We start from the raw sequence: 27,440 nt of genomic DNA, 5'->3' as shown, positions 1-27,440 counted from the left end.
TATGTTTGTGTGTATGTTGAACTCAGTATGTGTGTGTGTATGTTGAACTCAGTATGTTAGTGTGTATGTTGAACTCAGTATGTGTGTGTGTATGTTGAACTCAGTATGTGTGTGTATGTTGAACTCAGTATCTGTGTGTGTATGTTGAATTCAGTATGTTTGTGTGTATGTTGAGCTCAGTATGTTTGTGTGTATGTTTAATACAGTATGTATGTGTGTATGTTTAATACAGTATGTATGTGTGTATGTTTAATACAGTATGTTTGTGTGTGTGTATGTTGAACTCAGTATGTATGTGTGTATGTTGAACTCAGTATGTTTGTGTGTATGTTGAACTCAGTATGTTTGTGTGTATGTTGAACTCAGTATGTTTGTGTTTATGTTGAATTCAGTATGTTTGTGTGTATGTTGAACTCAGTATGTTTGTGTGTATGTTGAACTCAGTATGTTTGTGTGTATGTTGAACTCAGTATGTTTGTGTGTATGTTGAACTCAGTATGTATGTGTGTACGTTGAACTCAGTATGTTTGTGTGTATGTTGAACTCAGTATGTTTGTGTGTATGTTGAACTCAGTATGTGTGTGTGTATGTTGAACTCAGTATGTGTGTGTATGTTGAACTCAGTATGTGTGTGTATGTATGTGAATTCAGTATGTCTGTTGAACTCAGTATGTTTGTGTGTATGTTGAACTCAGTATGTTTGTGTGTATGTAGGTTGAACTCAGTATGTTTGTACGTATGTTGAACTCAGTATGTTTGTGTGTATGTATGTTGAACTTCTTTGGCACCGTACGTAGCCAACCGTGCTAATCGGAGGTGCGCGGGGGTATGGCAACAAACTAACACAACAGTTCTAAAGAAATCAGTTTGTCATTCTAGACGATGACGTCACGATCTGCAAGAGACAACGGGACGTAACGCGCTGATGCAGACACACACGTGACGTCACGCCCTGGTGGTCACACAAGTGACGTCACGCTTTGATAGACGCACGGGACGTCACGCTCTTCTCTGCACACACGGACGTAACCCTCTGCAAGGCACACAAGTGACGTCACGCTATACGACAAACACCTGACGTTACCCTCTGCTCGGCATACATGACGTCACGCACTGATATAGACACGCGCGCGTGACGTCACGCCCTCGCCGACGTCGTCTCTGCGCAGGCGCTCAGGTTTGTCGGGGTGGACGGGGACCTGCGCGCGACGCCGCGAGCCGCGCGCGTAGAGACAGAGACAGACAGGGGGAGACAGAGACACATACAGAGACACATACAGACAGACAGGGGGAGACAGAGACACATACAGAGACACAGACAGAGACAGACAGGGGGAGACAGAGACACATACAGACAGACAGGGGTAGACAGAGACACGTACAGACAGACAGAGACAGACAGGGGGAGACAGAGACACGTACAGAGACACATACAGACAGACAGAGGCAGACAGGAGGAGACAGACAGACAGAGACACATACAGAGACAGACAGAGACACATTCAGAGACAGACAGGGGGAGACAGACACATACAGAGACAGACAGAGACACATACAGAGACAGACAGGGGGAGACAGACACATACAGAGACACATACAGACAGAGACAGACAGGGGGAGACAGAGACAGACAGAGACACATACAGAGACAGACAGGGGGAGACAGACATACAGAGACACATACAGACAGACAGAGGCAGACAGGGGGAGACAGAGACACATACAGAGACAGACAGGGGAGACAGACAGACAGAGACATACAGAGACAGACAGAGGGAGACAGAGACACATTCAGAGGCAGAGACAGACGGGGAGACAGAGACACATACAGAGAGAAACAGACAGAGACACATACAGAGACAGACAGGGGGAGACAGACACATACAGAGACACAAACAGACAGAGACAGACATACAGAGGCAGACAGGGGGAGACAGAGACACATACAGAGACAGACAGAGACACATACAGAGACAGACAGACAGAGACAGACAGACAGAGACAGACATACAGGGGGAGACAGAGACATACAGAGACACATACAGAGACAGACAGGGGGAGACAGATACACATACAGAGATGTGGGGGTGACAGAGGCCACCGCCTTCCCCCCATCTCTCTCATCCCTGACTCCTGATGTCGCTCTGGCGGTAACGCCACCATCACCACCACCACCCCTCATCCGCCTACTTTCTCGCTGTCTCTCCCCACCAAGGGGCCATCCATTTAGTACGCACGCAAAAATCTGTCAACTTGACCCCTCACTCTTTTTTTACGATCAGAGGAAAAAATAATTCATCTTCTTGGTTCTTTCGGTAAAGTCACGTAGATAGGGAAATAATAAAATAATAAAAATAAAACAATTAAATACAATACAAATACAAAGGAAACAAGAAGATGCTCGGTGTAGTCAGCACTTTGCTTTATTCATCACTTAGTTTTTTTGTCAATGCTTTACTTTATGTGCCCCCCCCCCGCCCTTTTTAAATGAAAGATTTCGCAAAATATTTAACGCTCTGCTCTCCTCCTTCTCACCCCTTCAATCTCTCTACCCCCCCTCTCTCTCTACCCCCTCTCCCCCTCTATGTCTATGTTCCCCCTGTTTTCTATGTAATCTTTTTTTCCGACAAGTGCTGCATCTGCACCCAGCCCTTCTCGCAGTCCTACGGCCTCCGACGGTAGCTCATACTGCATGCAGAGCTCTCCGTCTTCTGACACCGAGCACACGGCCTCCTCCAGCGCCCACTGCTCCTTGAAGGCTGGCACGGCGTGGGTTAGCCGTGACCCTTCTCCCCCTCCCTCATAGGTCGCAATCGGGTACCCGATACCCGTACCCTACCCGATACCCGGCTACCCGTACCCGGCCGGGTACGGATACGGGTAGCCGTTTGCGACCCTGGTGCGGCCGGGTACGGGTACGGGTAGGCCGTGAGTCACTGGTGAGTAACCGTTTGTCACTCATTTCGGGTAGGGTACGGGTAGGGAACGGGTACCCGTACCCGGCCGGGTACGGGTACCCATTTGCGATCCTGGTGCGGCCGGGTACGGATAAGGAATCAAAACCCATTTGCGACCTCTGGCACACGGCCTCCTCCAGCGCCCACTGCTCCTTGAAGGCCGGCACGGCGTGGGATAGCCGTGACCCTTCTCCCGCTCCCTCAGAGGTCGCAATCGAGTAACCGATACGCGTATCCTACCCGATACACGGCTACCCGTACCCGGCCGGGTACGGATACGGGTAGCCGTTTGCGACCCTGGTGCGGCCGGGTACGGGTAGGCCGTGAGTCACTGGTGAGTCACCGTTTGTCACTCATTTCCCAACGTCTTGTCTCTTCTCATAATTCAAGTTCCTAGAATCAACCCACCCGCGCCTGCAACATGGCTTCATCCCAGAGGTCGCAATCGGGTAGCTGATACCCGTACCCTACCCGATACTCGGCCGGGTACGGGTAGCCGGGTATCGGGTAGGGTACGGGTACCCGATTGCGACCCTGGTGTGGCTGGGTACGGGTAAGGAATCAAAACCCGTTTGCGACCTCTGCCACTGCTCCTTGAGGGCCGGCATGGCGTGGGTTAGCCGTGACCCCTCTCCCCCTCCCTGTACGCACGCGTACTTTTTACACCCCCCCCCAACCACCTGCGTACGTACGCCTGACGCACCCCCCCCCACTCCTGAATCCTATAGAACGGCCGATATTTAATCCACGCAGAAACGATCAAGGATGCATCATATTAACGTATTCTTTGGGTCTTTCGGTAAAGCCACGTAGACAGAAAAAAATTACAAAAAATATCGACGTTTCGATCGCAACACAAGCGGTCGTCGTGTTTAAGCAAACAGTCCGCCGCCGGACTAACTCATTTGAAGGTCAACGTCGACAAATTATTATCGAGGCTTTACCCCCACCTCCCCCGTTTCCTATGCATATGTACATTGTCAGTAGACCCCCCCATACGCAAGCATACGCATTTGGGTTAACCCCCCCCCCCCCTCCATGCGTACGTACGAGATGGATGGCCCCGAAGGGTTCGTTTGACCATACCTCAGAAATCTGAACCGCAGGTGGAGGAATCCGATGAGCTGTGAAGCTCTTTGTTGCAGACTGTCCGGCAGGGGGCGTATGAGCCGATTCTGAACGACCTGCAACAACTTTATCCTCCTTCTTGTCGTGTGGCTGATGTAGATTATCCGAGCAATGACTATTTAGAAGTCCGCATTCCGGTGGTCAAGCAACGGATGACCGCGTCGTCAGGAGCAGTTAGCAGAGTAGTATCATCAGTTTAATACCGGAAGATTTCTCCAGGACTCTGGCTATCAGCCTGATGATGCTGGTTGTAATTACCGTCGAAAAGTCACGGTGCTCGGATTGTAAATGTGCGTAGTGGGATTACTCTCCGACGCACAACCGGTGAGTGCTGAACTAGTACACTACACTATACGCGACACAATTCACTACACTATAATTGTAAATGTGTGGTGGGTTTACTCTCCAACACAACCGGCGATAGCTGAACTCGTATACTACATTCTAGATTTGAAGCTTTCGTGACTGCAAGGATTCATATTCTTAGGTTTTTTCGGTAAAGTCACGTAGGCAAATAATAAAAATTAATAAAAGTAAACTACACTATACACTACACTATACACTACACTATAATTGTAAATGTGTGTGTGTGATGGGTTTACTCTCCAACACAACCGGCGATAGCTGAACTCGTATACTACATTCTAGATTTGAAGCTTTCGTGACTGCAAGGATTCATATTCTTAGGTTTTTTCGGTAAAGTCACGTAGGTAAAAAATTTAAATTAATAAAAGTAAACTACACTATACACTACACTATACACTACACTATAATTGTAAATGTGTGTAGTGGGTTTACTCTCCAACACACAACTGGTTAGTTCTGAACTCGTTAACTAATTGGCCACGTTTTGTTTACGTGACAAACCCCTTACTGATTGGCTGTATCGGGTGGTGATGGGTTTAACGACACGTTTATATTTACGCTATCTAATCCCCCAAAAAAACTTATTACATATCGCTGTGATGTCTCCTTCGTATTGATTCTTCGTTACACGCTGTACAGCCACTGTTCTGGCTGACCACAGTCGCCACGGCACTACTGGAGAGTTTTTAAATTCTCAATTTGTGCCATCATCAGGAAGGATCATCCGCATCTACTGCTGCTGGCACTCGGGTTTGTGCAGTGGGATGATGCGGTTTAGGGGGTGGACCATGAGCAGCTTCGTGGAAGATCAAAACCCAAGGGGGAATCTCCTGCATTGGATCAACTCAACCAAAAAGCAATATTTTATCTCCTCGGATACCCAAAACAGCTGCTCGTCCCATGAGGCATTTAAACTGGAATTTAACCACCATGTACCCACTCATCCTGTGAGCCACATTCATTTCCCTAACAATAAAAACGTTTGGGCTTCCAATTAAATTACGGGGACAATTTAAAGTATTGCTGCTTTCAGATGCGCTGCTTCCGTGGCCATCTGGAACGCTCTTCTGATATTACGAAGTCACTGGAGCTATGCACTTTTACATTCATCATCTAGGTTGACAAACGTATTTCTTTAGAACTGCTTGTTGTTGTGTTTATTTTGTCGTCCTTCCCCCGCATCTCCGGTAAGCGCAGTTGGCTACGTGCGCTGTGAAATAAGTTAAAATTACACACGTACGTTAGCTGACAAAATATGTGTGACTATTTCATGCATCTTAGGTACCATAATTATAAAAAAATAACCTCTGCTAGCCATTGTACAGGCTAATATGCATTGTTTAAACCTTTCCACAATCCAGATTTCTTTTGGGTTAGATCGCGTAGATATAAATATTAAATCCGCCACCACTTGACAGCCAATCAGTAAGGTTTGCCACGTTAGCAAAACGTAGCCAATTTGTTACTAGTTCAGAACACCATAATAAAACCGCTATTGTAGGTAATATTGGTCGCGAAAACCAACGTGTTAAACTCTGGCTGTCGCCTGATGAGGCTGGTCGTAATTACTGGCGAAATGTCGTACTCGAATTGTAAATGTTGTGGGTTTACTCTCCAACACACCGGTGTTCTGAACAAGGAGAAATTGGCATGTTTTGTTTACGTGACAAACCTTACTAATTGGATGTATTGGGTGGTGGTGGGTTTAGTGACACATTTATATTTACACAATCTAACCCAAAAAATATATATTATGGTTAAACTGATTAAACCTTTCACACACAGACCACTGACAAAAGGGCTGTGTGCTGTAAGCACGAGCCGTCACCGCCACGTTCGTAACCGCTCGTCATCGTTAGGTTCATAACCGCTTGTCCGCACGCAGGAGAAGATGACCGCAGCCGACGAGACGAAGCTGTCGTTCGTGGCGGGCGACTGGTTGACGATGGCACAGTCCGGTCCGGAGACGGCACCGCGGCCGTTGCTACCGCAGCAGCCGGATCTGGCGCCGGTGCTGCTGCGGTGCGACCGGTGCCCGTACTCTGCGCCGGACGCCGGCTTCCTGGAGGTCCACCTGCGGGCCCACTCGCTGGAGCGGCCGTACGCATGCTCCGAGTGCGGCAAGGGGTTCGCGCTCGCCACCCACCTGCGCAACCACCAGCGGACGCACACGGGTGAGCGGCCGCACGCCTGCGACGAGTGCGGCCGGCGGTTCGCGTGGACCGGCGGCCTACGGCGGCACCAGCTGGTGCACACGGGTGAGCGGCCGCACGCGTGCGACGAGTGCGGCAAGGCGTTCGCTCGCTCGGCCCACCTCCAAAACCACCGTAGGACTCACACGGGCGCGAGGCCGCACGCCTGCGCGGAGTGCGGCAAGGCCTTCACGTGGCCCGGCGCGCTGCTGCGCCACGGGAGGACGCACACGGGCGAGAGGCCGTACGTGTGCACCGTGTGCGAGAGGGCCTTCGCGCAGTCCGATCACCTGCGCAACCACCAGCGGACGCACACGAGTGAGAGGCCGCACGCCTGCGCGGTGTGCGGCAAGGCCTTCTCCTGGCTCGGGGCGCTGCAGCGCCACCAGCGGATACACTCGCGGGATGGGAAAGGAAGGGCCGAGCTGGCGGGGGAGGCCGTGGGGACAGGTGATCACCGCACTGGTGCCGCTGTTCCTCCTGTTCCTCCTGTTCCTCCTGTTCCTCCTGTTCCTCCTGTTCCTCCTGTTCCTCCTGTTCCTCCTGTTCCTCCTGTTCCTCCTGTTCCTCCTGTTCCTCCTGTTCCTCCATCGGAGCAGGAGAATGGAGGAAGAGGAGAAGGAGGAGGAGGATGAGCAACGTGGGGATGAAACCGCTCCAATCCCTATGCCTGAGTCACAGCGATTAGACAACTCCTCCCTGAGCGGACGCGTCCTTGAATCGTTCCGATGCAGCGTCGCGACTCATTTGAATGCGTCGTGTCTCGTTTGCAAGGATTGGTTAAATTAGTTAGGTTTTTGTTTGCCGTTTTGTTTGTGTTGTCTGCCCTCTTCTGTACTTCGGCAGTACAGTTTTGTTAAGTTCTTGTGTGTTTTGTTATTACATTTGCCTTGCCGTTGGACTATCATGGTCGCGCCAAGAGTGGAAATCTGCGATTTGCATATCATTTGCATATAACCGATGTTCGCACGCACGGTTCAATGCTTTTTACGTGAGTGTAGGAATATATTTATAATCCTGCAATTACATTTTCGTGACCATAGTTGAGTTGTAAATACCAAGATTGAATAGGGGACTGTTATAACTGTGCCTCCTCTAGGTCGACTCAGCCTCAAATGAGTACCTGGTGCGGTGTGTAGTAAACATTGCCACTGGGGAGACAGGAGGCCAACCGGCGTGGTGCTGGTCACCTACCTCCTCGTGTGCCATGTCGGCCTTCATACGTTCAACTCGCTAATAAAACTTGCTCCAAGAGTTTGTTAAGGCTATACAGGGGGGTCTTTGTAATAATGGTTATGGATGGGGCTTTGGTAGTAGGCTAGTTTGGTTAGGGTTATAAGTCGGGTTTGGGTTGGGTTAACTGCGATGTGTTGCATCTTACTCCTAATCCCTAATCACGTCGGTTGAATAATGCACATGCGGCATTATATGTTTGCTGCTTGTCACAGAGGAGTTGCAGTTCCAGGCCAGACGCCACCCTGGTTAATATTTCTGGCGTGTCATAACCATAAAACTCGAACGCTGTCTACTTCCACAGTGGGCGTTAAAAGATCCCATGATTTTATTCAACAACAGAGCAGGCCATGTGTGCTGGGAGTCGCGGTCCAAATTTGGCAAATTATGATCAATAATCCACAAATTACTTATTTGGCTAAAACCAAGTCACATCGCCCCTAATGGTAGACCCATGCTCACTTGCAGGTTAGTGCTGCATTTACAGGGACAGCTGCCATCGTGTAAGTATGTGTGTTGACCTTTCGCACTGTACGTAGCCAACCATGCTAATCGGAGGTGATTTGAAAGTGTTTAGTTCCCAGTGGCGTCTTAATATTGGAAGGAAGAGTGTTGCATGTGGTCCTCCTCTAGGCTACATCGCTGCAGGGCATTGGAATGGTTGAGATAAGCCGTGACATAAGACGATTCGAGTTGCCAAGGCGTTTTTCAGCGCCAAATAAATAGGAATCCGTATCTTTGCAACCTTAATGTATAAAACACTTGAATAAAAACACGCACATAGATTTTGAATAGCATGGGCTCTGCTGTTGTTTCAATAGATGCACAGCAAACATTACACACACACGAATACAATGCAAGCAGGTTTATTGTATCAGCAACATAAAATCACAAGTCCATCGACCCGTGTGCCTCCTTGGACCGATGTTTTTGCAGTAGCCGTGGTTCTTATAGCAGGGAGACCCAGAAACTAGTTTTTGACTCCTGTATTTAATTCGGTAAGGCCCACGACTGAGCTACGTAGCTCTTTTTCAGAAGCGACATATCACAAATAATAGCAGATCAACGAAGTGGCGTGTCGTCACGTTCAAGTTCATTTATTAGGTATAGCCCTGTGAGCCATTCAGCTCTTGAATCGGGTGCAACCGCAACAAACAAAAAACAAAAACATGAACAAAAAAACATCTTAAAGTGAATATGTGACTAAGTGCAAACAGAAAATCCAAGAAAAGACAGCAAAATATTGCAGAAAAAACACCGTACACCAACGCTGTGTGCAAAAATCCCAGTGGGATGCAAGTCAAACAACAACAACAACAACCACAAGACAGCTTAAATTAAGGCCATCAGTCTAACTCTGTACTACAACAAACAAACATGGCTAAACCAATAAACTGGAAATTTATAGCAGCCATAGACTCGAAACGCAAGACGTTGATTCTAAATGTGGAGGCGAAAAAACCAGAGGACCCCGAGAGATTTCCACGCGACCACGGGGAGAGAGAGAGACACGCAAACTCCGAATATAGAGCAGCCGTCAGGGTTGGGATTGAACCCACGACCTTCTGGTATAGCAGGCGAGGGAGTTAAGATCTATCCACCGTGGCGTCCATCAGCAGGATGTGGCTACTAAAGGAGCACTCCCAAGAGCGCGACGGGTCGAAAACCGCGATGGGTCGGCAACCATGGCATTCGCATGCGTTGCGGCTCTTGAAATAGAGTTGATCTACGATTATCCGGCTGCTTCCAACATTATCTGGCGGTCCTGGGACAATTCGGTGAAGCCGCTCCAAAGGCTGTAACCAGTCCAGCGACCGGCACCACGTGTGCGTGACAAAAGAAGTAGCTAAGATTGATTTCAGTGTAGAATATTACATACGGTACGTTATACCCTAACATCATTGACATGCTGCACCCACATGTCCCCCTCAAGGTCCCTAAGATCTGGGGATGCAGATCTTCTATGCATTTCCAGGTCAAAGTTTTGGTCTATGGGTGACCGAGCTTTTTCACGTGTAGCCCCTAGGCTATGAACGCTCTTCCATAAGATATCAGAATCTCTGAGTGTGGTAATTTTTTTATTGCGCCTTAAAAGCTATTTATACGCTTACGGTTATTAAACTTTAGTTAATTTAGTAAATTATTCTTAAAATGTATTAATAATATAATATTTTTTTCATGCTGAGTGTCTACCACTGCTGTAATCATTATACAACTCAAACAATGAAAATACTGCACGTATTAATGCATTATTCGTGACTAATACATACGTATCTACCCCTCATCAGTGCCTACCAAGTCAACATTGGGGGGGGGGACGAAATCTTCCAGGGGGTCTGGGGGTCCCAACCCAGAAAAAATCTAAATTTGAAAACTAATTTCCTGCCTGAAATATTTAAAAATTCACTAACACATGGGATGGACTTTTTATTTATTCATTACAATAATGTCTAATAGTGTATTGTATTACATTGCTCTGTTTTAACTTTTTTTTACCATTTCTTGTTTCATTGTATGTAATGTTTGAGATTAGGGATGAATAAAGTACAACCATAATCATATAAACAAAAATCTACGCATTGATTTATATGAAGACAATTCCAGATATTGTGGCCAAGGTTTAGCAAATTGTTGTTTTTATTTACATAGCATAGCAATTATTATTACTTTTTATTATTATAGCAATATATTGGGGGGGACATTTTGAGCATATTTTAATATTGGGGGGGGGGGATGTGTTTCCCCCCAAAATATTATAATTACGGCCTTGGTGCCGACCTTATTACAGACCAATTTAGACATTACACTCTTAGGTTTTTTGGTAAAGTCACGTAGGTAATTTTTTTTTTATTTTTTTATTGAAATAATAATATAAATAAAATAATAAATCACGACGAATGTAATACAATACAAATTTACTTAAGACAGTAAATCTAGCTGAGACAGTAAATCTAGCTGTGACGGTCCCACCTGATGACGGAGACTTGTGTTGCCTCTGAAACGTCGTGATTTATTCTTTTATTTATATTATTTCAAAAAAAATTTCTTACTTATTTTTTACCTACGTGACTTTACCGAAAAACCTAAGAGTATGAATCCTTGCAGTCACGAAAGCTTCAAATCTAGAATTCAGACATTGTTGGTCACCCCGTGTCCTTATAAATCTCAACGTTCGTCCTACAAAGTCCCATCACAAGGGAGAAACACAGATACAATTGTTTTGCCCCTATTGAAACGGCTGTACGCCGTATGGAACTGGACAAGAATACGGGTTAACCCTATGGGTTGACAGGTATGCTAATAACTACGGTAATGAAAACAGAAAATATACACAGTGCAATCCGACGAAAAGGTGCGTTGTGTAATTCGGCGTTCGCCGGAGCGCCGCTCTAAAGGCTGTGTCAGCCTGGCGATAGTCAAACTCATGGCTGGTGTATGTAGTAGTGCTACGTACATCACCCCATGATGCGGAGTCTGCAAGATTGTAAATACAGAAACTTTTTTTGCAGTATGTCTATTTGTATTTTTCGATTTAAAGCCTTCGTGACTGCAGATATTCATCTTCTTGTTTTTTTCGGTAAAGTCACGTAGAAGGAAAATAATAAAATAATAAAACATAGTAAAATACAATTCTCACGACGATTCGGCCACAAGGACGGCTACTTGCGTTGTGGCCGAAACATGAGAAATGTATTTTATTATGTTATATTTTTATTCTTTTATTATTTCCCTTCTACGTGACTTTACCGAAAGAACCAAGAAGAAGTATAGTTTTATGTTTATTTATGCAAATTTCATAGAGTAAACGTATCCAAAATACGTCGTTGCTGCCAGCGCAACTTGACAGGTACCTACTGCCATGTGGCTTCTGTGGGCTGGCGCTTTAACATCTTAACACAGCTGTTTTATTAACAGAAAGGGTAAAACGTATTCTTATATTTTGATACTGGCAAGGGAGGTCCCATGAGCAGTGCTGGATTAAGCTAGTGCGGGACCTGTCGGTATAAAATAAATAAAATTATTTAAATAAATTAAATTATTTAAATAAAAAAAATGAAATTATTTTATACATACGTGACTTTACCGAAAGAACCAAAGAGTATGGATCCCTGCAGTCACGAAAACTTTAAATGTAGAAATAAAATACCCTTAGGTTTTTTCGGTAAAGCCACGTAGGTAAAAATAAAAAAATTAAAATAATAAATTAAAATAAATCGATTAAATCATGACGTTTCGGAGGCAACGCAAGCTTCCTTCATCAGGTGTAAAAAAAAAGGCACAGCAAAATAACTGTATTTCGATTTAAAGCTTTCGTGACTGCAGGGATTCATCTTCTTGGTTCTTTCGGTAAAGTCACGTAGAAGGGAAGTAATAAAATAATAAAATATATTTTTTTATTTTATTACTTCCCTTCTACGTGACTTTACCGAAAGAACCAAGAAGAGGAAAATAACTGTAGTTTAGCTGAGATTGCGGGTAACGTCATGGACACCCTTCAACAAACAAAAAAATCACGTTCGGCGACGTCATCGCGCGAGTCGGAATCACGCGCGCGCGCGTGACGTCATTGCCATCGGCGGTGACGTCACGCGGCCCAGGCAAAGAAGGAGTTGGCGCCTCGCGTCTGCCAGGGAGGAGAAAAAAAACCCAAAAAACGGTGAGGATCGCGGACAGAAAGACACACAGAGAGAGACACACACAGAGAGAGACACACAGAGAGAGACACAGAGAGAGACACACAGAGAGAGACACACACTCACAGAGAGACTCGGCAAGCAGAGACGAGGGTTCCGCAGACTCGTGGACTTGCCTGGCGACATGAGGCCTAGTTTTTCGTGTTTTCTCGGGACGCTTGTTCTTGTTATTGTTGTTAACGTTGATGAAGAATAATGGACTTCGTCTTCATCAACCCAGTTGTTATACCCGCCGCCGCTGCTGCTGTTGCTGCTGCTGTTCGATAATAATTGAATTCGTATTTATCGCAAGTTGTCATATCCGTCCACCCATAACTGTTTATACCCCCTTATTCTTGTACGGGGAAAATTGAGTTTGTCTCCCTTGTGATGGGACTTTGTAGAATGAACGTTGAGATGTATATGGGGCACGGGGTGACCAATAAGGTCTGAAAAATTGGTCTGGAATAAGATAGGCACTGATGAGGGGTTGACAGGTTTGCTATACACTACACTACTATACACTACACTATACACTACACTACTATACACTACACTACTATACACTACACTATACCATACCTAAATTTTGATTTAAAGCTTTCGTGACTGCAGGGATTCATCTTCCCGGTTCTTTCGGTAAAGTCACGTAGAAGGGAAGTAATAAAATAATAAAAATAAAACATAATAAAATTAATTTTATTATGTTATACCATACCTGTCAAACCATATGGTTTACCCTGTATTTCTGCACATGGAAATTGAGTTTTTTTTAGGTCCATACGCCGTACGGCCGTTTCGGTACGGGGAAAAAAACAGTTCAATTTATTTGTGTTTCTCTCTTGTGATGGGACTTTGTAGGACGAACGTTGAGTTTTATAAGGGGCACGGGGTGACCAATAAGGTCTGAATTGGTCTGGAATAAGGTAGGCACTGATAAGGGGTTGACAGGTGTGCATTTGTCACTCCGCTGCTAGGTGAAATTAATACCTCGGGTTTTATTTTTGGCCCTGAAGGATGGAGATGGTTTAGTTTGTTGTATCTGTACGCGTGGTGGCTGATTCGTTTGTCTTGCTTGTACTTGGCACTCCCATCGTGTTTGCGAGTATTGTTGTTGTAAAGTTCTGACCCCATGGCTCCCTTACTGTGAGACAACAAATAGCTTCATAGATCATCGGATTCCTCCTGATTCTGAATGTCTACCCCACCCACTCCACCTCTTTCATCTCTCCCACTCGCCATGCCGTGTCGCTCAAGGGTTGTTTGTAGCCCAGGGACCGGCAACCAAAATAACGAGACATTTTTCGCTTTAAGAATTGGGTAACAACAATTCAATATTTAAATGCACTGCTAGGACCAGCAGCAGTCTACAGCAGAGTCTCCAGCAGAGTCTCTAACCACTTCTCAGAGAGTGAGTGACTAACAGCATGTCCACAGCACACATAAATAGCTGTTTTTCATAAGCAACCTGGCTATCATAATTGATAGCTCAACGAAGTGGCGTATTGTGTGGACATTTATTGCAACCAAATACTTTTGAATGCGTGATGTTGATTCTGAATGTGGAGGAAAAAACCAGGGGACCTGGAGAAAAATCCATGCGACCACAGGAAGAACATACAAACTCAAAATATACAGCAGGCTTTCTGCCAGGATAGACCCCACGACCTGTATACCAGGCGAGATAGTTAGCATCTAGCCACTGTGGCGCCCCTAAACTATTTAACATGTCCTCTGGGCCCGATGCCATTTCGCCTTTTTTTACTACACAGTTCAAAGAAGCCTTTCGTGGCTGTACAAGTAGAATTTGCATCTGGTACAGGTGCAGTACCTGTACCAGATGGAAGAGTAACTCCCCACTGATAAATCATTGATGTATGCTGTGGACATGGTGTTAGTTGCTCACTCTCTGAGAAGTGGTTGGATACTGCTGTAGACTGCTGCTGGCCCTATCAGCCCCGATTGTATTGGACAAAAAATTGCAGGTGAATGACAAACATTTATTAAAATACTGTTATGAATTGTGCATGTGTGTGTGTGTGTTTGTGGGGAGCGGTAGTGTAGCGGTTAGCACTACACCGTGATGAACCCGCTAACCTGAGTTCGATTCCCACTCATGGCCATCACCAGTGACGATTATCAGAACCGGTCCTGGGTCTCCTGGAGGTCGACTCAGCCTTAAATTAGTGCCTGGTGCTGTGTGTAAAGATGGCCACTGGCGAGACATAGGCGGCCGGGCGTGGTGTTGTCCACCTACCCGCTCATGTGCCGCGCCGTCCTAAATGGGTGCTCGCTAACAGCACATGCCCCAACTGTATGTTAAAGGCTTCATGGAAGATATTTTTTCCTTTGTGTGTCTGTGTGCCGAGACAGGAAAGATGAAAGAAGAGACGAGGATCTCGTGTCCTGTGTGCGGCTTGGTGCTGGTGAGCCAGCCTGTCCTCGAGGACCACATCAAGCAACACGGCAGGTGGTCCAAACCCGCGATGCACCAGTGCGAGGAGTGCCTGTATAGCACCGACAACCAGAGCAGACTCAACATCCACCTGAGGATCCACACGGGTGAGAAGCCGTACGTGTGCACCGTCTGCGACAAAGCGTTCACGCAGTCGGGGGCGCTGCACAACCACCAGAGGACGCACACGGGCGAGAAGCCCTACAAGTGCACCATGTGCGGCAAGGCGTTCACTCAGCTCGGAGCGCTGAACAACCACTTGAGAACCCACACGGGCGAAAAGCCCTACAAGTGCACCGTGTGCGGCAAGGCGTTCACCCAGTCGGGCGCCCTTCGTAACCACCAAAGGACGCACACGGGCGAGAAGCCCTACAAGTGTTCGGTGTGCGAGAAGGCGTTCACCCAGTCGGGGGCGCTCCACAACCACCAGAGGACCCACACGGGTGAGAAGCCCTACAAGTGTTCGGTTTGCGGCAAGGCCTTCACGCAGTCGGGGGCCCTGCACAGCCACCACAGGACCCACACGGGGGAGAAGCCTTTCAAGTGCTGTATGTGCGGCAAGGCATTCACCCAGTCCGAAAACCTGCACAAGCATCAAATCACCCACACCAGTCTTCTGTTCACGACCTTAAACTTCACAACTCACGCAATCAAGAATTAGGTTAAAAAAAATTACAAGCCGTGAAGGGGGCACGTGACAATTATTTGAGATTTAAAACAAATTATAGTTCGAGATCTAATAATAGGAAGGAAATTCGTCTCGTCAAGAAATTCAACGTGACAGTTAAAGCGGAGGTTGGGCATCTTCAAGCTCTGACATTTGGAAGGAAAACATAAAAGGCGACATTTAATATTTTCGGGAAGGAGAAATATGTTATCGGAACGTTTCTGAATGTTTTCCAAGAACGCGGGAATGTTGCAACCAAGAATTGTATTGAATGGCCCGATGATGCAGACTGGAGACCCGGAGTAAACATTCTCAGGTTTGGTTTGCGAACTTTGCTCGATGTTTCACCAAACCTTGAATTAACGAGGCAGATGGGTAGGGCCCCAGCTTGGAGCAATTCTTCCAGCTTAGTTTTGGCTAAAACAAAGTGGCGGCAACCGACATCTCGATTGAAACGCACCTATTGTGGAAAGCATTTGCTGTCGATTTCAATTCAAAATTATTACTCACGTGATGGGATTCTGCACAAACAGCGCACATACCATGCTGGCCATTGGAGCATGTGATTGCCTCTTCTTAACTGACAAGTTGTGTTTCCAATTTTTTAAAGCACTTATTGGGAAAACCTTAAAAAGTCTACATCTTAGACACTCGTAACTGGCTGGCGATGAGAATTTCATAAGGCACAGCCTTAGTTTCCTTTCCGCTGTTTGATGCCAAATAGCGGTAATCCTTGCAGGTGCGTGGAGTCTTTTGGGAACACAGACATCGCAAAGAGTTGCGATCAATGGGCGTCGATTCACCTGGCCATGTGGACCGCTGACAGAGGAAGGACTACGAAGATTCTCCAACGTCCTTACCCGCACCGAGTCGGAAGACTAATTTCGCAGGAGGGTCTTGCTGTGGGAGGAAACAGGGGAAAACCCACCTGTACAAGAGGTGAACGCTCAAACTTCAGAGAACACATGCTCAAGAGGATGTTGAAATTCGGCAGACGATTTCAATCTTGCAAGACGTCTCCACAGCAGTGTCTCTCTGCTTAAACGTTTTACGGGATAGCACTCGGCTCCATTTGAGTGACTATCTTAACAATGACCAGAGTGCCGGGCGGCTAAGTTGGCACAGTCGGAACTGGAGTGTCTCCCGTTGTCTTTGTCTCCCCGCTATCGCCCTTCACTCTTCCTCGCACAGTCGATGGAACGTCCACATAGGGTCAATCACTGTTGAGTTCCCACACAGTAATTATTTTGTTATCTCTGGAAGCACGCGACGGACTGCGCTTGTTTTCCGGTCGGGAATTGACCTTAGGAGTTTAGTGGGTGTGAGTTACACTATGTTTATTTTACCAGGTGTAAGGCCCACTGAGCTATGTAGTTCTTTTTCAGAAGCGACCTGGCCACAAATGATAGTGCAACGAAGTGGGCTTATCACGATGAAATTTATGGCAGCAGCCAAATATTCTTAACGCACATTTTTAAATGTGCAAGGAAAAACCGGAGGGCCCGGAGCAAAATCCACACGGCTACGGGAAGAACATATACAGGCGTCAGGGTTAGGATCTAACCCACGACCTCCTGTATACCAGGCGAGGTAGTAACATCTCGTCACCAGGCCAGTGCAAGAAGTGAGTTGCAGACAGTCTGGATAAAGATTAAAACCCGGGGTTAATATGCATAGCTAAGCAGTCACCTGGGCATGAAACCAATGTAGAACAAAATAGGTGTTTGGAGGATGCAGTGGCTGCATTCCGTGGGCACTGATCAATCATAATTTGTTGAACCGAATGGGCAGATCAGACTGCAAGGCAAATGATATATACGTGTGAACACTGGGCAGGATTATTAAATTCAACTCCTGAATTTGCCTAAAGCAGTGCATGGCTAGAATCAGTTCTGACAACCACGAATTTCCAAATCGAATCGCAACATCAACAAATCCTGATACATTATCAAACTCGTAACCTGGTGGGGGCTGGCAGGGTAGCCGTGGCAGGATGATTGCACGTCTAGTTTATACTGCGGAGAAAACTCACGGGAAAGAGACAATTTCTTGGAGAAAATCTTGAGTGGCAGAGAATCACTGCGATGGTAGAGAAAAGCCACTCGTGGAAAGAGAGTACCCAAGATGTTCGAGAACACCCATGTGCGTGCGTACATGTGTCTGGGAGAAGGACTGTTGAGCTCCTGAGAAACTCTTAATGGGCTAGGAGACGCTCACAATCTACGGAGGAATTGCAGTGAATTTCCTCAACAGAGTGCGTAGACGTGTCGTACAGGCAATACCTGATGCGGAAACCCCAGAGAGAGTAAGCCCCTGGCCTGTCGCAGACGAGACCTCTCTCAGCTCTCTCCACCAAGCACTCGCCAAATTCAAATCCACCACCTTCTGTAAATGGATTGGGATGGGTCGGGGTGGAAAAAAATTAGTGCAGCAGGCTGTAGACAATTGGGTTTCTCCAGAGCTCAAAGCACTGGTGAACTTTGATGACTGCAGCAGTGATGAGCCTTAAGAAGAAAGAAACTGGTCTGCAGTTGTTCATTTTATCGCTGCCAAATTGGGAGGGCTTCATGTTCAACTCTTCGAGCCACACACTTAGTTAAAAGCCACATGTTTAGCTTTTCAGCTGGCTGGTCTAGACATGGCTGAGAACATAATTCAATGGGGTGGTCACATGACACGCCCGCAAGTCGTATTGGGAGTCGCGCCTTCCTGCTTGTTTCGTAAGCACACCTTTGCACGTCTTTTAAAAACGATCGGATTCTTCCAATTTCTGGAAAAAAACACAATGGCAACCAAACAATTTGGATGTATAAGTACCCTTTGAGTGGGACAGCATGCTGAAAGGAAAACATGTTCATTGAAACAAAAAGAGAGCGGTCACCCTGCCAACAAACCCATGACAGGGCCTGGAAGAGCCTCACCATCACCGTGTAAGAGGTGAACACTGGAGTGCTTCTTGACATATGGAAGAAGAGCTCGGAGATCCTGAAGAAATCACCAGCGCGCAAGAGGAAACAACAAACACTGATGGAGGAAAACCCACACGGACAAGAGGATGCCCGAGCCGTAGCGGATTTGCACACCCCACCCCACGGTGTAGAGGTTCGTGGTTTGAACCTGCAACCGCCTTGGTTAATACTGTCGACATTAAGCTGAAATCCATGCTGTCGGCTTCACAGTGGACATCGGAGACAACCTGTGACTTCATTCGAAAAAGAGCAGGCCACGTGTGTGTGTGCCAGCGTCACGATCCAAATTTAGAGCGGTGACTCAACGGTTGACCCAACTGGGCAGAATAAACATGTGGCAGCGGCGCGCCTATTTTACCGGCAGACTTTACTTGTACGCGAAACGCGGCGCCTCCGTGATAGGCCCTCTGTGATGATAAATTGGCGTGAAATACCAAATGTGATGACGATCGGTTAAATTACACTATCGCTCTGGCACCGGAGCTAATGCAGCAAAGTCTAGATTTGTGGTCGCGCATGGAGACGTGTGCCATGTCTCGAGATTCCGCAACAAATGTGAGTGTATTGTGTGTGCAGTATATTTTTTACGATGAGGTGCGGCCGGAAACTTCATGGAGAAGTTTGGTCATAGGCAGAAGAGAAGAGAAAATGGGGATGGCAGGAGGAAGCGAGCTCCTGAACCACGGAGGGGGAATTCTAGGTCCATGAGGTCAACAGAAGAGAAGGAGCGCCCATTCCCTTTGAGAAGAGGCTGACTTTAGGTGTTAACAGAACATTCACAACTCCGGGGGAAGATAGACCCGCCGAGCTCCTGGGTAGGAATTGAAGCAAGCTGCCTGTGATAACACTGGTTTTCTCAAGTGTTAGTGAGTGGATAGTCTCAACCTGGTGACCTATGAGCACACAAAAAACAATGCAAGAACATTAAGTGTGGGTCTGCACTTAAGTTGGATGAATTCCAGTTTTCCGGTCAGTAAAAATATTGGTTTGACTGGAATGCGACAAACATTCTCAGTGGCAAAGCAGGTGGGAAAGTGCTGTCGCCAAATTGTTTGGATCAGATGTCATTTGAATGGATTTCATGAGGTAGCTCTGTTATATCCGCTTCTGTGGGCTGGAAGCAGGAGTCACGTGAAGGGTTTTTACTGGCAACTGTGAGAGACGATCTGCGTGCGTGGATTCTTTTGTCTCACGATGCCGATGGGATCCGATCGGGATGAACTGGGAGGTCGGAAAAGACTTAAAAAAAATTTAAAGGCAGGCATAAGAGAAGACGGCACTCGTACCCTTGGGTGAATGCCGCGTATGATTACATTTTTTTCAGTTTTACTGAAAACATCGACAACCGTGGAATCCCGTTCCAAGATCAGCGTGCGTGTAAAGAGCGTCCTCTTGTTAACCGCGCGGTAAACATTTGTGAAGCACGTGCTACGTGGCAGCACGTGGCAGCACGCGCCGGCGTGAAATCTGTTCCATTGTAGACCTGAGCTATTCACAGCCACACAAGGTGGCTTTCCCTTTCACCGGTAACAGCACACGAAGGAAGCCCAGCGCCAAGGTTTAAACCTAGGTTCTCAACAGTGAGCGCCTTGATGCTGTATGACGGACATCATTTTAGAAATTCATCATATCTCATATAGAGTATGTATATATAATTCAATACAGTATAATATCACAAAGTGTGCTGTGCTATGCTTGCAGTATAATCACTTGCTAGACTCGAATTGAGCAGTGTCCTGCATTGGGTTGTTTGGCCAAAATCCTCTTTGCAAGACTGTTTTTGCATCTGGAATTAAACCGGAAGTGGCCACATAGAAGAACCACTTGTAAACCTGAGAAGTCCCACACGTGGAGACATCTCTTACGGAGGGGGGCGTACAGACGAGCCTGCGGGAAAACCTGTCTCGTTGCTCCGCCAATGCAGATTAATCTAGGGCTCTTATATGGTTGAAAGCAACTCCTGGTGGTGCCACATCTGGGACAGATGACGCATCATGGACAATGAACAAAGCTCGTGGGAGACTGCACCCCAATGCTACTGGCAGAACGTATTGCTAGTAGGGAGACTGGTGATGGAGCTGTATATTTGCGCGTGTGTGTATGTGTGTGCGTATGCAGTTGAGCTGTAGTATAGTGGTTTGTGCTTTACTATGAACCCAGTAGCTATAGAGTAAGATTCTCGGCCACAGCTAACGGACAGTGTCCTAAAAGTGCCCTTGGTTCAGGAAGACTTGAACACAGTTTGACCAGGTGTAAGGCCCAGAACTATGCTACCTAGTAGCTCTTTTAAAGAAGCGACCTGGCTATCAAATGATAGCTTACAAAGTAGCTTATCATTGTGTAAATGTATAGCAACTAAATACTCTGAACGCATGATGTTCATTCTAAATGTGGAGGGAAAAATCGGAGGACCCGGAGAAAAATCCACGCGACCACTGGGAGAGAGACACGCAAACTTCAAATATACAGCAAGCGTCTGAGTCGGGATCGAACTCACGACCTGCATACCAGGCGAGGCAGTTAACATCTAGCCACGCCTGGATGACCACACCAGTCAATCCAGACCTATCGAAGAGGGTGCCCAGGACCGGTGTAGACATCGCTTTGCACGGATGTAATGTGGTAAGCCTTGGCCGTGAATCGAACTCGGGTGACCAGGTTCGTAGTGCAGTGCAGCTATCGTGCCGCTGTATTCGCTGTGTGTTGCCGTATGTTGAACTTCTTTCGCACCGTATGTAGCCAAACATGCTCATCGAAGGTGCGGGGGAAGGATGAATTCGCTCGTTTGAAGCGTTATATTGTTCAGTGAACTCTTAAGTGAAAGGGCAGACAATCGGGGTTAGGGTGGAGCATAGAGGGTGGGTCCTAAGCTGAAGCTCTTGTCACGTACTATCCACGTTACCCTGGGTCACGTTCCACACCAGTGGTGTGAACACGGACAGGTTACAACGTAAGGGCACGTGGAGTTCACTCGAAGCAAGTTAAAACCAGTATCCAGTGTAACCCACCCACCCTTGCTCCCTGGTATTGCACGTGTGTATAGTTCATCGTGGGGTGGGGGGGGGCATGAACCCGCTGTTGTGTGTGCGGTGTGGTTAAAAACTAAATTTGTATTATTTTACCAGGTAAGGCCCACTACTGAGCTATGTAGCTCCTTTTCAGAAGCTACCTGGCCACAAATTATAGCCCAACGTAGTGGCTTTTTGTGTGGACCTTTATAGCAGCCAAATACTCTCAATGCATGTTCTAGATGTGGAGGGGAAAACCGGAGGTCCCGGAGAAAAATCCACACGACCACGGGGAGAACATGCCAACTCCAAATGTACAGGTGTCAGGGTCGGGATCGAACCCACGACCTCCTGCATACCGGACGAGGTGATTAACATCTTGCCACCGTCACATCCACAGACATATGTTGTGATTTGCGTTCGTATTTCATTCGTGTTCTGAGTTCTTTGTCTTTCTATCGTTTGTCCAAAATTAACGTGTGGGCGCCATGAAAAATAGCTCGGCTGTCAACTCTCTCCACCTTCGCTTGCCCTCCGCAGCCTTTGGCTGGTCGATTTTATTTGTTTGACGGGGGTAAAGAAATATTCCGCCTTCAGCTTCTTTTACCAGAATGACCCGCCGGAGGACCTCGATGGAATAAATAAATTATATATGTAAAGTTACAGCAGCTTATAACTCGTAACGTTGCAGACACTTGAGCATAGCAAACACATTGGAGGAAAACAACGTTCAAGTAAAACTGGAAGATGATGCACAACATCAACACTCCGATTAGCATGTTTGGCTCCGTACGGTGCGAAAGAAGGTCATCAGCACCAAGTCCGTGAACTGCACGTGCAGGAATGCAGTGCATGATCAGAAATAACACCAAATTGTGCGGATTTCGCTCACCAGATGTGCAAGACAAGTGGATATCTTAAATTAAGGAAATATTTATTTTAAAGGCCCATTGTATTGTCGAGTACTTGTCTCTGTAATCACGTTTTTCATCTTCTGCATTTTCGTTCCCTTCACACCCTGTGAGGTGATTGTGTAGTTGCCCTTTATTGCCACGTGTCCAAACCATTGCAGATTAATTGTATCATTCAGAGCTGTCAACGGTGGTTTGTGAAGCTCACCGTTCTAACGTTACACAAAAAAATCGAACGGTCTTGCAGGGCCCCTTGTACCACCGTGCAGTGGTATGTATTCACTGGTGGTGTGGTTATTGGCTGGAGGAAATTGCACGTTACCTTGACGAGCATTTGTCTATCAAATTTGTACAGCTGTGGCAGGTGTTATTTATTTTACACATCCTGGAAAGATGATGGTGGGAGTGCTGATGACTTTTGTGATGTTTGTGGTTATGATTATGGTGGTGATATCATGGGGGTGGGAATAATGGTAATTTTAGTGGTGGTGATAGTATAATGCTAGTGGTGTTGATTATGTTATCGGTAAATCAACCACGGCTGCGATTTCAACTCGCACTCACAGAAGCGACTTCTCGTCCGTATTTTGTGGTCAAAAGTGCACTTTATTTTACTTGACCACTCGCAGGAGCCCACGTGTAGGCGTTTGCTCATAGAAATCCGTCTCGGGAGGCGTGTGTGTTGAACTTCTTTCGCACCGTACGTAGACAATCACTAATCGGAGGTGCGGGTGTGCTGGAGGGGCCTGGTTGTGATGTTCCAGCCAATAACGTCTGTACGATATTCTGACGTCAGAGGGCCAGTGAGTGGAGAGGTTGCACTCGCCAATTCCCATCACCCCTGTGTGCATGTATGTACGTATGTTGAACTTCTTTCATGCCTTACGTAGCCAACAGTGCTAATCGGTGCGGGGGTAAGTACAACAAACAACACAACAACAAGCAGTTCTAAAGAAATTAGTTTTTCAATCCAGATTTAAAAGTGCATAGCTCCAGTGAATGACTAATATCGGAAGGAAGAGCATTCCAGACGGCCATAGAAGCAGTGCATCTGAAAGCGTGCAATGCAGTGACCACATTTATTCGATGGCCAGCCAAAAATCGCTGCTGCTGCTGCAAGGATAACTGGAGTTAGTGTCATGGTTTATGCTCCTTTTGTGGTTCATTTGTGGCAAGCATTTGGCGTGTGTAATGAGTGCGACCCTATAATGGCATTATCCAGCAACGGTGTTAAAGAAGTTAAGCATACGTACACCCTCTCAGTCGCGTGCTGTGGTGGATGGCCGTATTAATAGGGGTTCGCTAACAGCACTTGCTCCAACGAGTCTTTAACAAGTCGAGTTGGGCCCGATTGTGTATTATTATCAGAGAATGGGCCAAATTGCTGCCTAATCAAAGCACTTGTTGAATTTGCCAAAAAGAAAAACATTGCGTGGGCTTGAGAATAACGATTTTTTAAGTTACAAAAACGAACTTTCACGGAAGTGGTTCATAATGGCTGTCACAGAACTGAGGGTGAACCACTCTGATATTTTGGGGTTATGAGTTATCTCACCATGTCACCGAGTGTAGTACGTTTGGTTATCTTAGTCCAGTCACCGTTGAAAGCGACGCTTTCAGAGATGGCAGCAGAAGTGCTTCTGAAAGCGATGCGCGATGTGTTGACCATTTTCAATGGTTAGATACCACAGGAATACTACACGAAAATACTTCCAATGACCTCTTGTCTCACGCTTAGCCACACGTCCTGTCACCGATAACTGTACGTCGCAGTTAAATATGTTCAACGTTCACGTTCGGAATATTGCCAATTCTCAAGTAAAGAAAGGGTTACTTGCGAACAGGCCTCTTAAGTACGAATGGATCTACTTGACCACAATTATGGCCAAATTGGGTTACCGCCGCAGTTGTAACTTTCTGACCCTGTGCCCCTACAGGCCATAAAGAGCTTCATAGCTCATCAGATTCCTCCTGCAGTATAAATAGTATTCTGTTTCCTAAAGCAGTTTATGCACCAATGTTACATTTAGTAACGACCATATTCTAGGGATGGAATGGTAACATAGATTAATCATCGATGAATATGGTTCGCAAGCTCACTATACGTGCATCAAAGTGCGTGTTTAAGTATCGGTGTGTTTTTATTTATGCATGCTGTGTCAATGGCTCCATGCTCCACATACAAACACTGGAGGCGCGTTCTTTTCACCCTCTGCAATGCTTAAAAAAAACCGAATGGAATCAATGTTTTCAAATGTACATTTCATTATATGAACCTTATGGCGGTACGCTGGGGTACCATAGCACCCCGGCTTTCGCATAATGTCCGCGATGCAGTAATTTTTAGTCTGTTGATGGTCGGCGGTGCGGCAATCGACTCATCTCGACGAGCTGTACACGGAGTAGCACCGAACTCGGATTGATTGGTACCCCAGTCGCGGAGTTAAGTACACCCCTGGGAAAATTTTTTTCCAAAAATAAAATATTTAATTTGTACCCCGGGGTACCGCCATAAGGATCATATCTTGGACTGTTGCACGAGGTGAGTAGCCAACGGTATGTAGTGGTGGTCGTGGTGAGCGGTAGTGCAGCGATTATCAGCTGCGCTACGAACCCGGTTACCCGAGTTCTATTCCCGCTTGCAACAACACCAGTGACGATTATTTAAACCGGTCCTGGGCCTCCCCTAGGAAGACTCGGCCTCAAATGAGTACCTGGTGTAGTGTGTAAACATTGCCACTGGGGAGACGAAGGCGGTCGGGCGTGCTGCTGTTTGCTAACAGCACTTTTCCCAACAGTCTGAGGCTATACGGGGGGGATCTTTGTCTTTGGTGTTGGCAATGTGGGATTATTCTTGGCTCTTGTTGAAGAGGCAGGCACCACACTCGGGATGGAAAGCCGAGTCGTGAGAGACGGATGAGAGGTGGTTTTGTCGGGTTCACGAAATTGCGAATTTTTTTATCTCGTTGGCAAGTAAGAGACATTTTATCGACTTATTTTTTAACTATATTTTTTGTGGTGTTATCTGTATTCACGCCAGCACATTGCATGCGTTGGTTTCTTAACTTGTATGTTGTGGAAAAAATATATATAAGCCAGCTTACTTATATTACCGTGATAACCAAGATAAAATAAAGTAGCTTTAAAATTGGCCTGTGTTTGCTTGAATGTTGTTCGGTGGGTTTCTGAGCATAACCTTTCTGGGATGCAAATCTCAGTTATATTAAATATGTACATATCTATGTTTAACTTCTTTAGCACTGTCCATACAGTGAGGGAAAAAAGTATTTGATCCCCTGCTGATTTTGTACGTTTGCCCACTGACAAAGAAATTATCAGTCTATAATTTTAATGTTAGGTTTATTTGAACAGTGAGAGACAGAATAACAACAACAAAATCCATAAAAACGCATGTCAAAAATGCTATAAATTGATTTGCATTTTAATGAGGGAAATAAGTATTTGACAACCTCTCAATCAGAAAGATTTCTGGCTCCCAGGTGCCTTTTATACAGGTAACGAGCTGAGATTAGGAGCACACTCAAACAGCGGCCTGGGTTCAGACAGCAGCCTGGGTTCAAACACAGCGGCCTGGGTTCAAACAGCAGCCTGGGTTCAAACAGCAGCCTGGGTTCAAACACAGGTTTAAATTAGTGTTTTATTTTTGAGTGTCTTTCCTTGACTATGTAGATATATAAGTGCCGCCAGGTCGAGTATAAGACCAACCGCCACCACCGAGTGGCTCTATGGAGATAATCTCCTGCGCCGTGAAGTTGAAGGTTGAGGGTTTTAATCCAGGATTCTCCATGTTTTCATTTCCGTTTATTCATGTCTACTTCATGCGGATGATCTCTATGCACATTTGTCCACGCGTAGTCTTGCTTCAAAACATATCCTGAAGCAAAAGATGAATGCTCGATACAACCACTTTTGAAAATGTTATTTTTTTATCCTTACCCGTGTATTGAGATAGTTCAATGTTAACACGCTATATGCTCAAGTAGTGCCACATCTTTCTGGTACCAATCTCATGTCATCGTCAAGCCATTCCTCTGTGAGGTCTTCCTCTCTTTCTAGTTCCTTCCATTTTTCCGAAAAACACACTTTTAACTTCCCTGTTTTCCTATAATGCTGTGTATTTTCATAACGTGAATCGAGTGAACGAAACTATGTCGCAGCGTGAGTAGGAATAAGTGGTCGTACAGCTGCCTCGGCGTAGTGTCACCGCACAAGACAGTGGGATACTGCTGGATGCTTCCAGACACTACACACGCGCAGCCTAAGCAGGAGCAGGGGAGGACTCGTGGTCGGTGTGGGAAGCCGGGGGTTCTTCTCCCTGGCACGCCGCCAGCCAACGGCGAGACCGGGAGAGCGGAGCAAACCTCGTGAGTGGGTCGGACCGTCGGAGAGAGACGCCTCGTCCACGGCATTGAGAGAGGGGAATTTACCGGTAGAGGGAAGGAGCAGAGCTGTGCAGTACTAGAGTAACAAAGAACCACCATTTCAAGAATCGTCGTGGAAGTCGTTTATTACACAATGATTAGCGAAGTTAAATTGGCAAAATGTACGTGTCCACACTATTAAATCACGTGAAGAAAAAGCAATTCCAATGAGTAATATTTTAATATTCATAATGCAGTCACTATTGTTAGACTTAGTAAAAGTAAAACCCACTTAGACATAAATGAAGATATATTTTTAATCATTGAATACGCACGAGTGATGAGTTTTGGATAAAAAGTGCAGTTTTTGGTATTTTTAAGAAACATTTTGGACCTTTTTTTAATGAAAGTTCCGATTGTGTACATTATTATGTCTGCGTGTTAAACACAAATTACGTCACCCAATATCCCGTGACATTTTCTGGGGGGGGGGCGAGGT

The 27,440-nt window shown here is 46.3% G+C and overlaps 1 protein-coding gene across 1 annotated transcript; it reads left to right on the top strand.

Moving 5' to 3' along the window:
- The first annotated feature begins 1,170 nt into the window (after window positions 1-1,170).
- LOC144948288 (uncharacterized) lies at window positions 1,171-25,710 on the top strand. The gene is made up of 3 exons (XM_078877718.1): window positions 1,171-1,177; window positions 6,337-6,709; window positions 14,923-25,710. Exons 2-3 carry the CDS (start codon window positions 6,343-6,345, stop codon window positions 15,663-15,665), a joined length of 1,110 nt encoding a protein of 369 aa, XP_078733844.1. The 5' UTR covers window positions 1,171-1,177; window positions 6,337-6,342; the 3' UTR covers window positions 15,666-25,710.
- Window positions 25,711-27,440: the final 1,730 nt, after the last annotated feature.

Source organism: Lampetra fluviatilis, chromosome 48 (genome assembly GCF_964198595.1).
Source record: "Lampetra fluviatilis chromosome 48, kcLamFluv1.1, whole genome shotgun sequence".
Taxonomy (NCBI): Eukaryota; Metazoa; Chordata; class Hyperoartia; order Petromyzontiformes; family Petromyzontidae; genus Lampetra; species Lampetra fluviatilis.
This window is presented reverse-complemented; position numbering and strand designations above follow the sequence as displayed.

Coding starts and splice junctions, on each gene's coding strand:
- LOC144948288 (XM_078877718.1), top strand. CDS start 6,343: ATGACCGCAGCCGACGAGACGAAGCTGTCGTTCGTGGCGGGCGACTGG. Junction 6,710..14,922: donor GCACCAGCTGGTGCACACGG/GTGAGCGGCCGC, acceptor GTGCCGAGACAG/GAAAGATGAAAGAAGAGACG.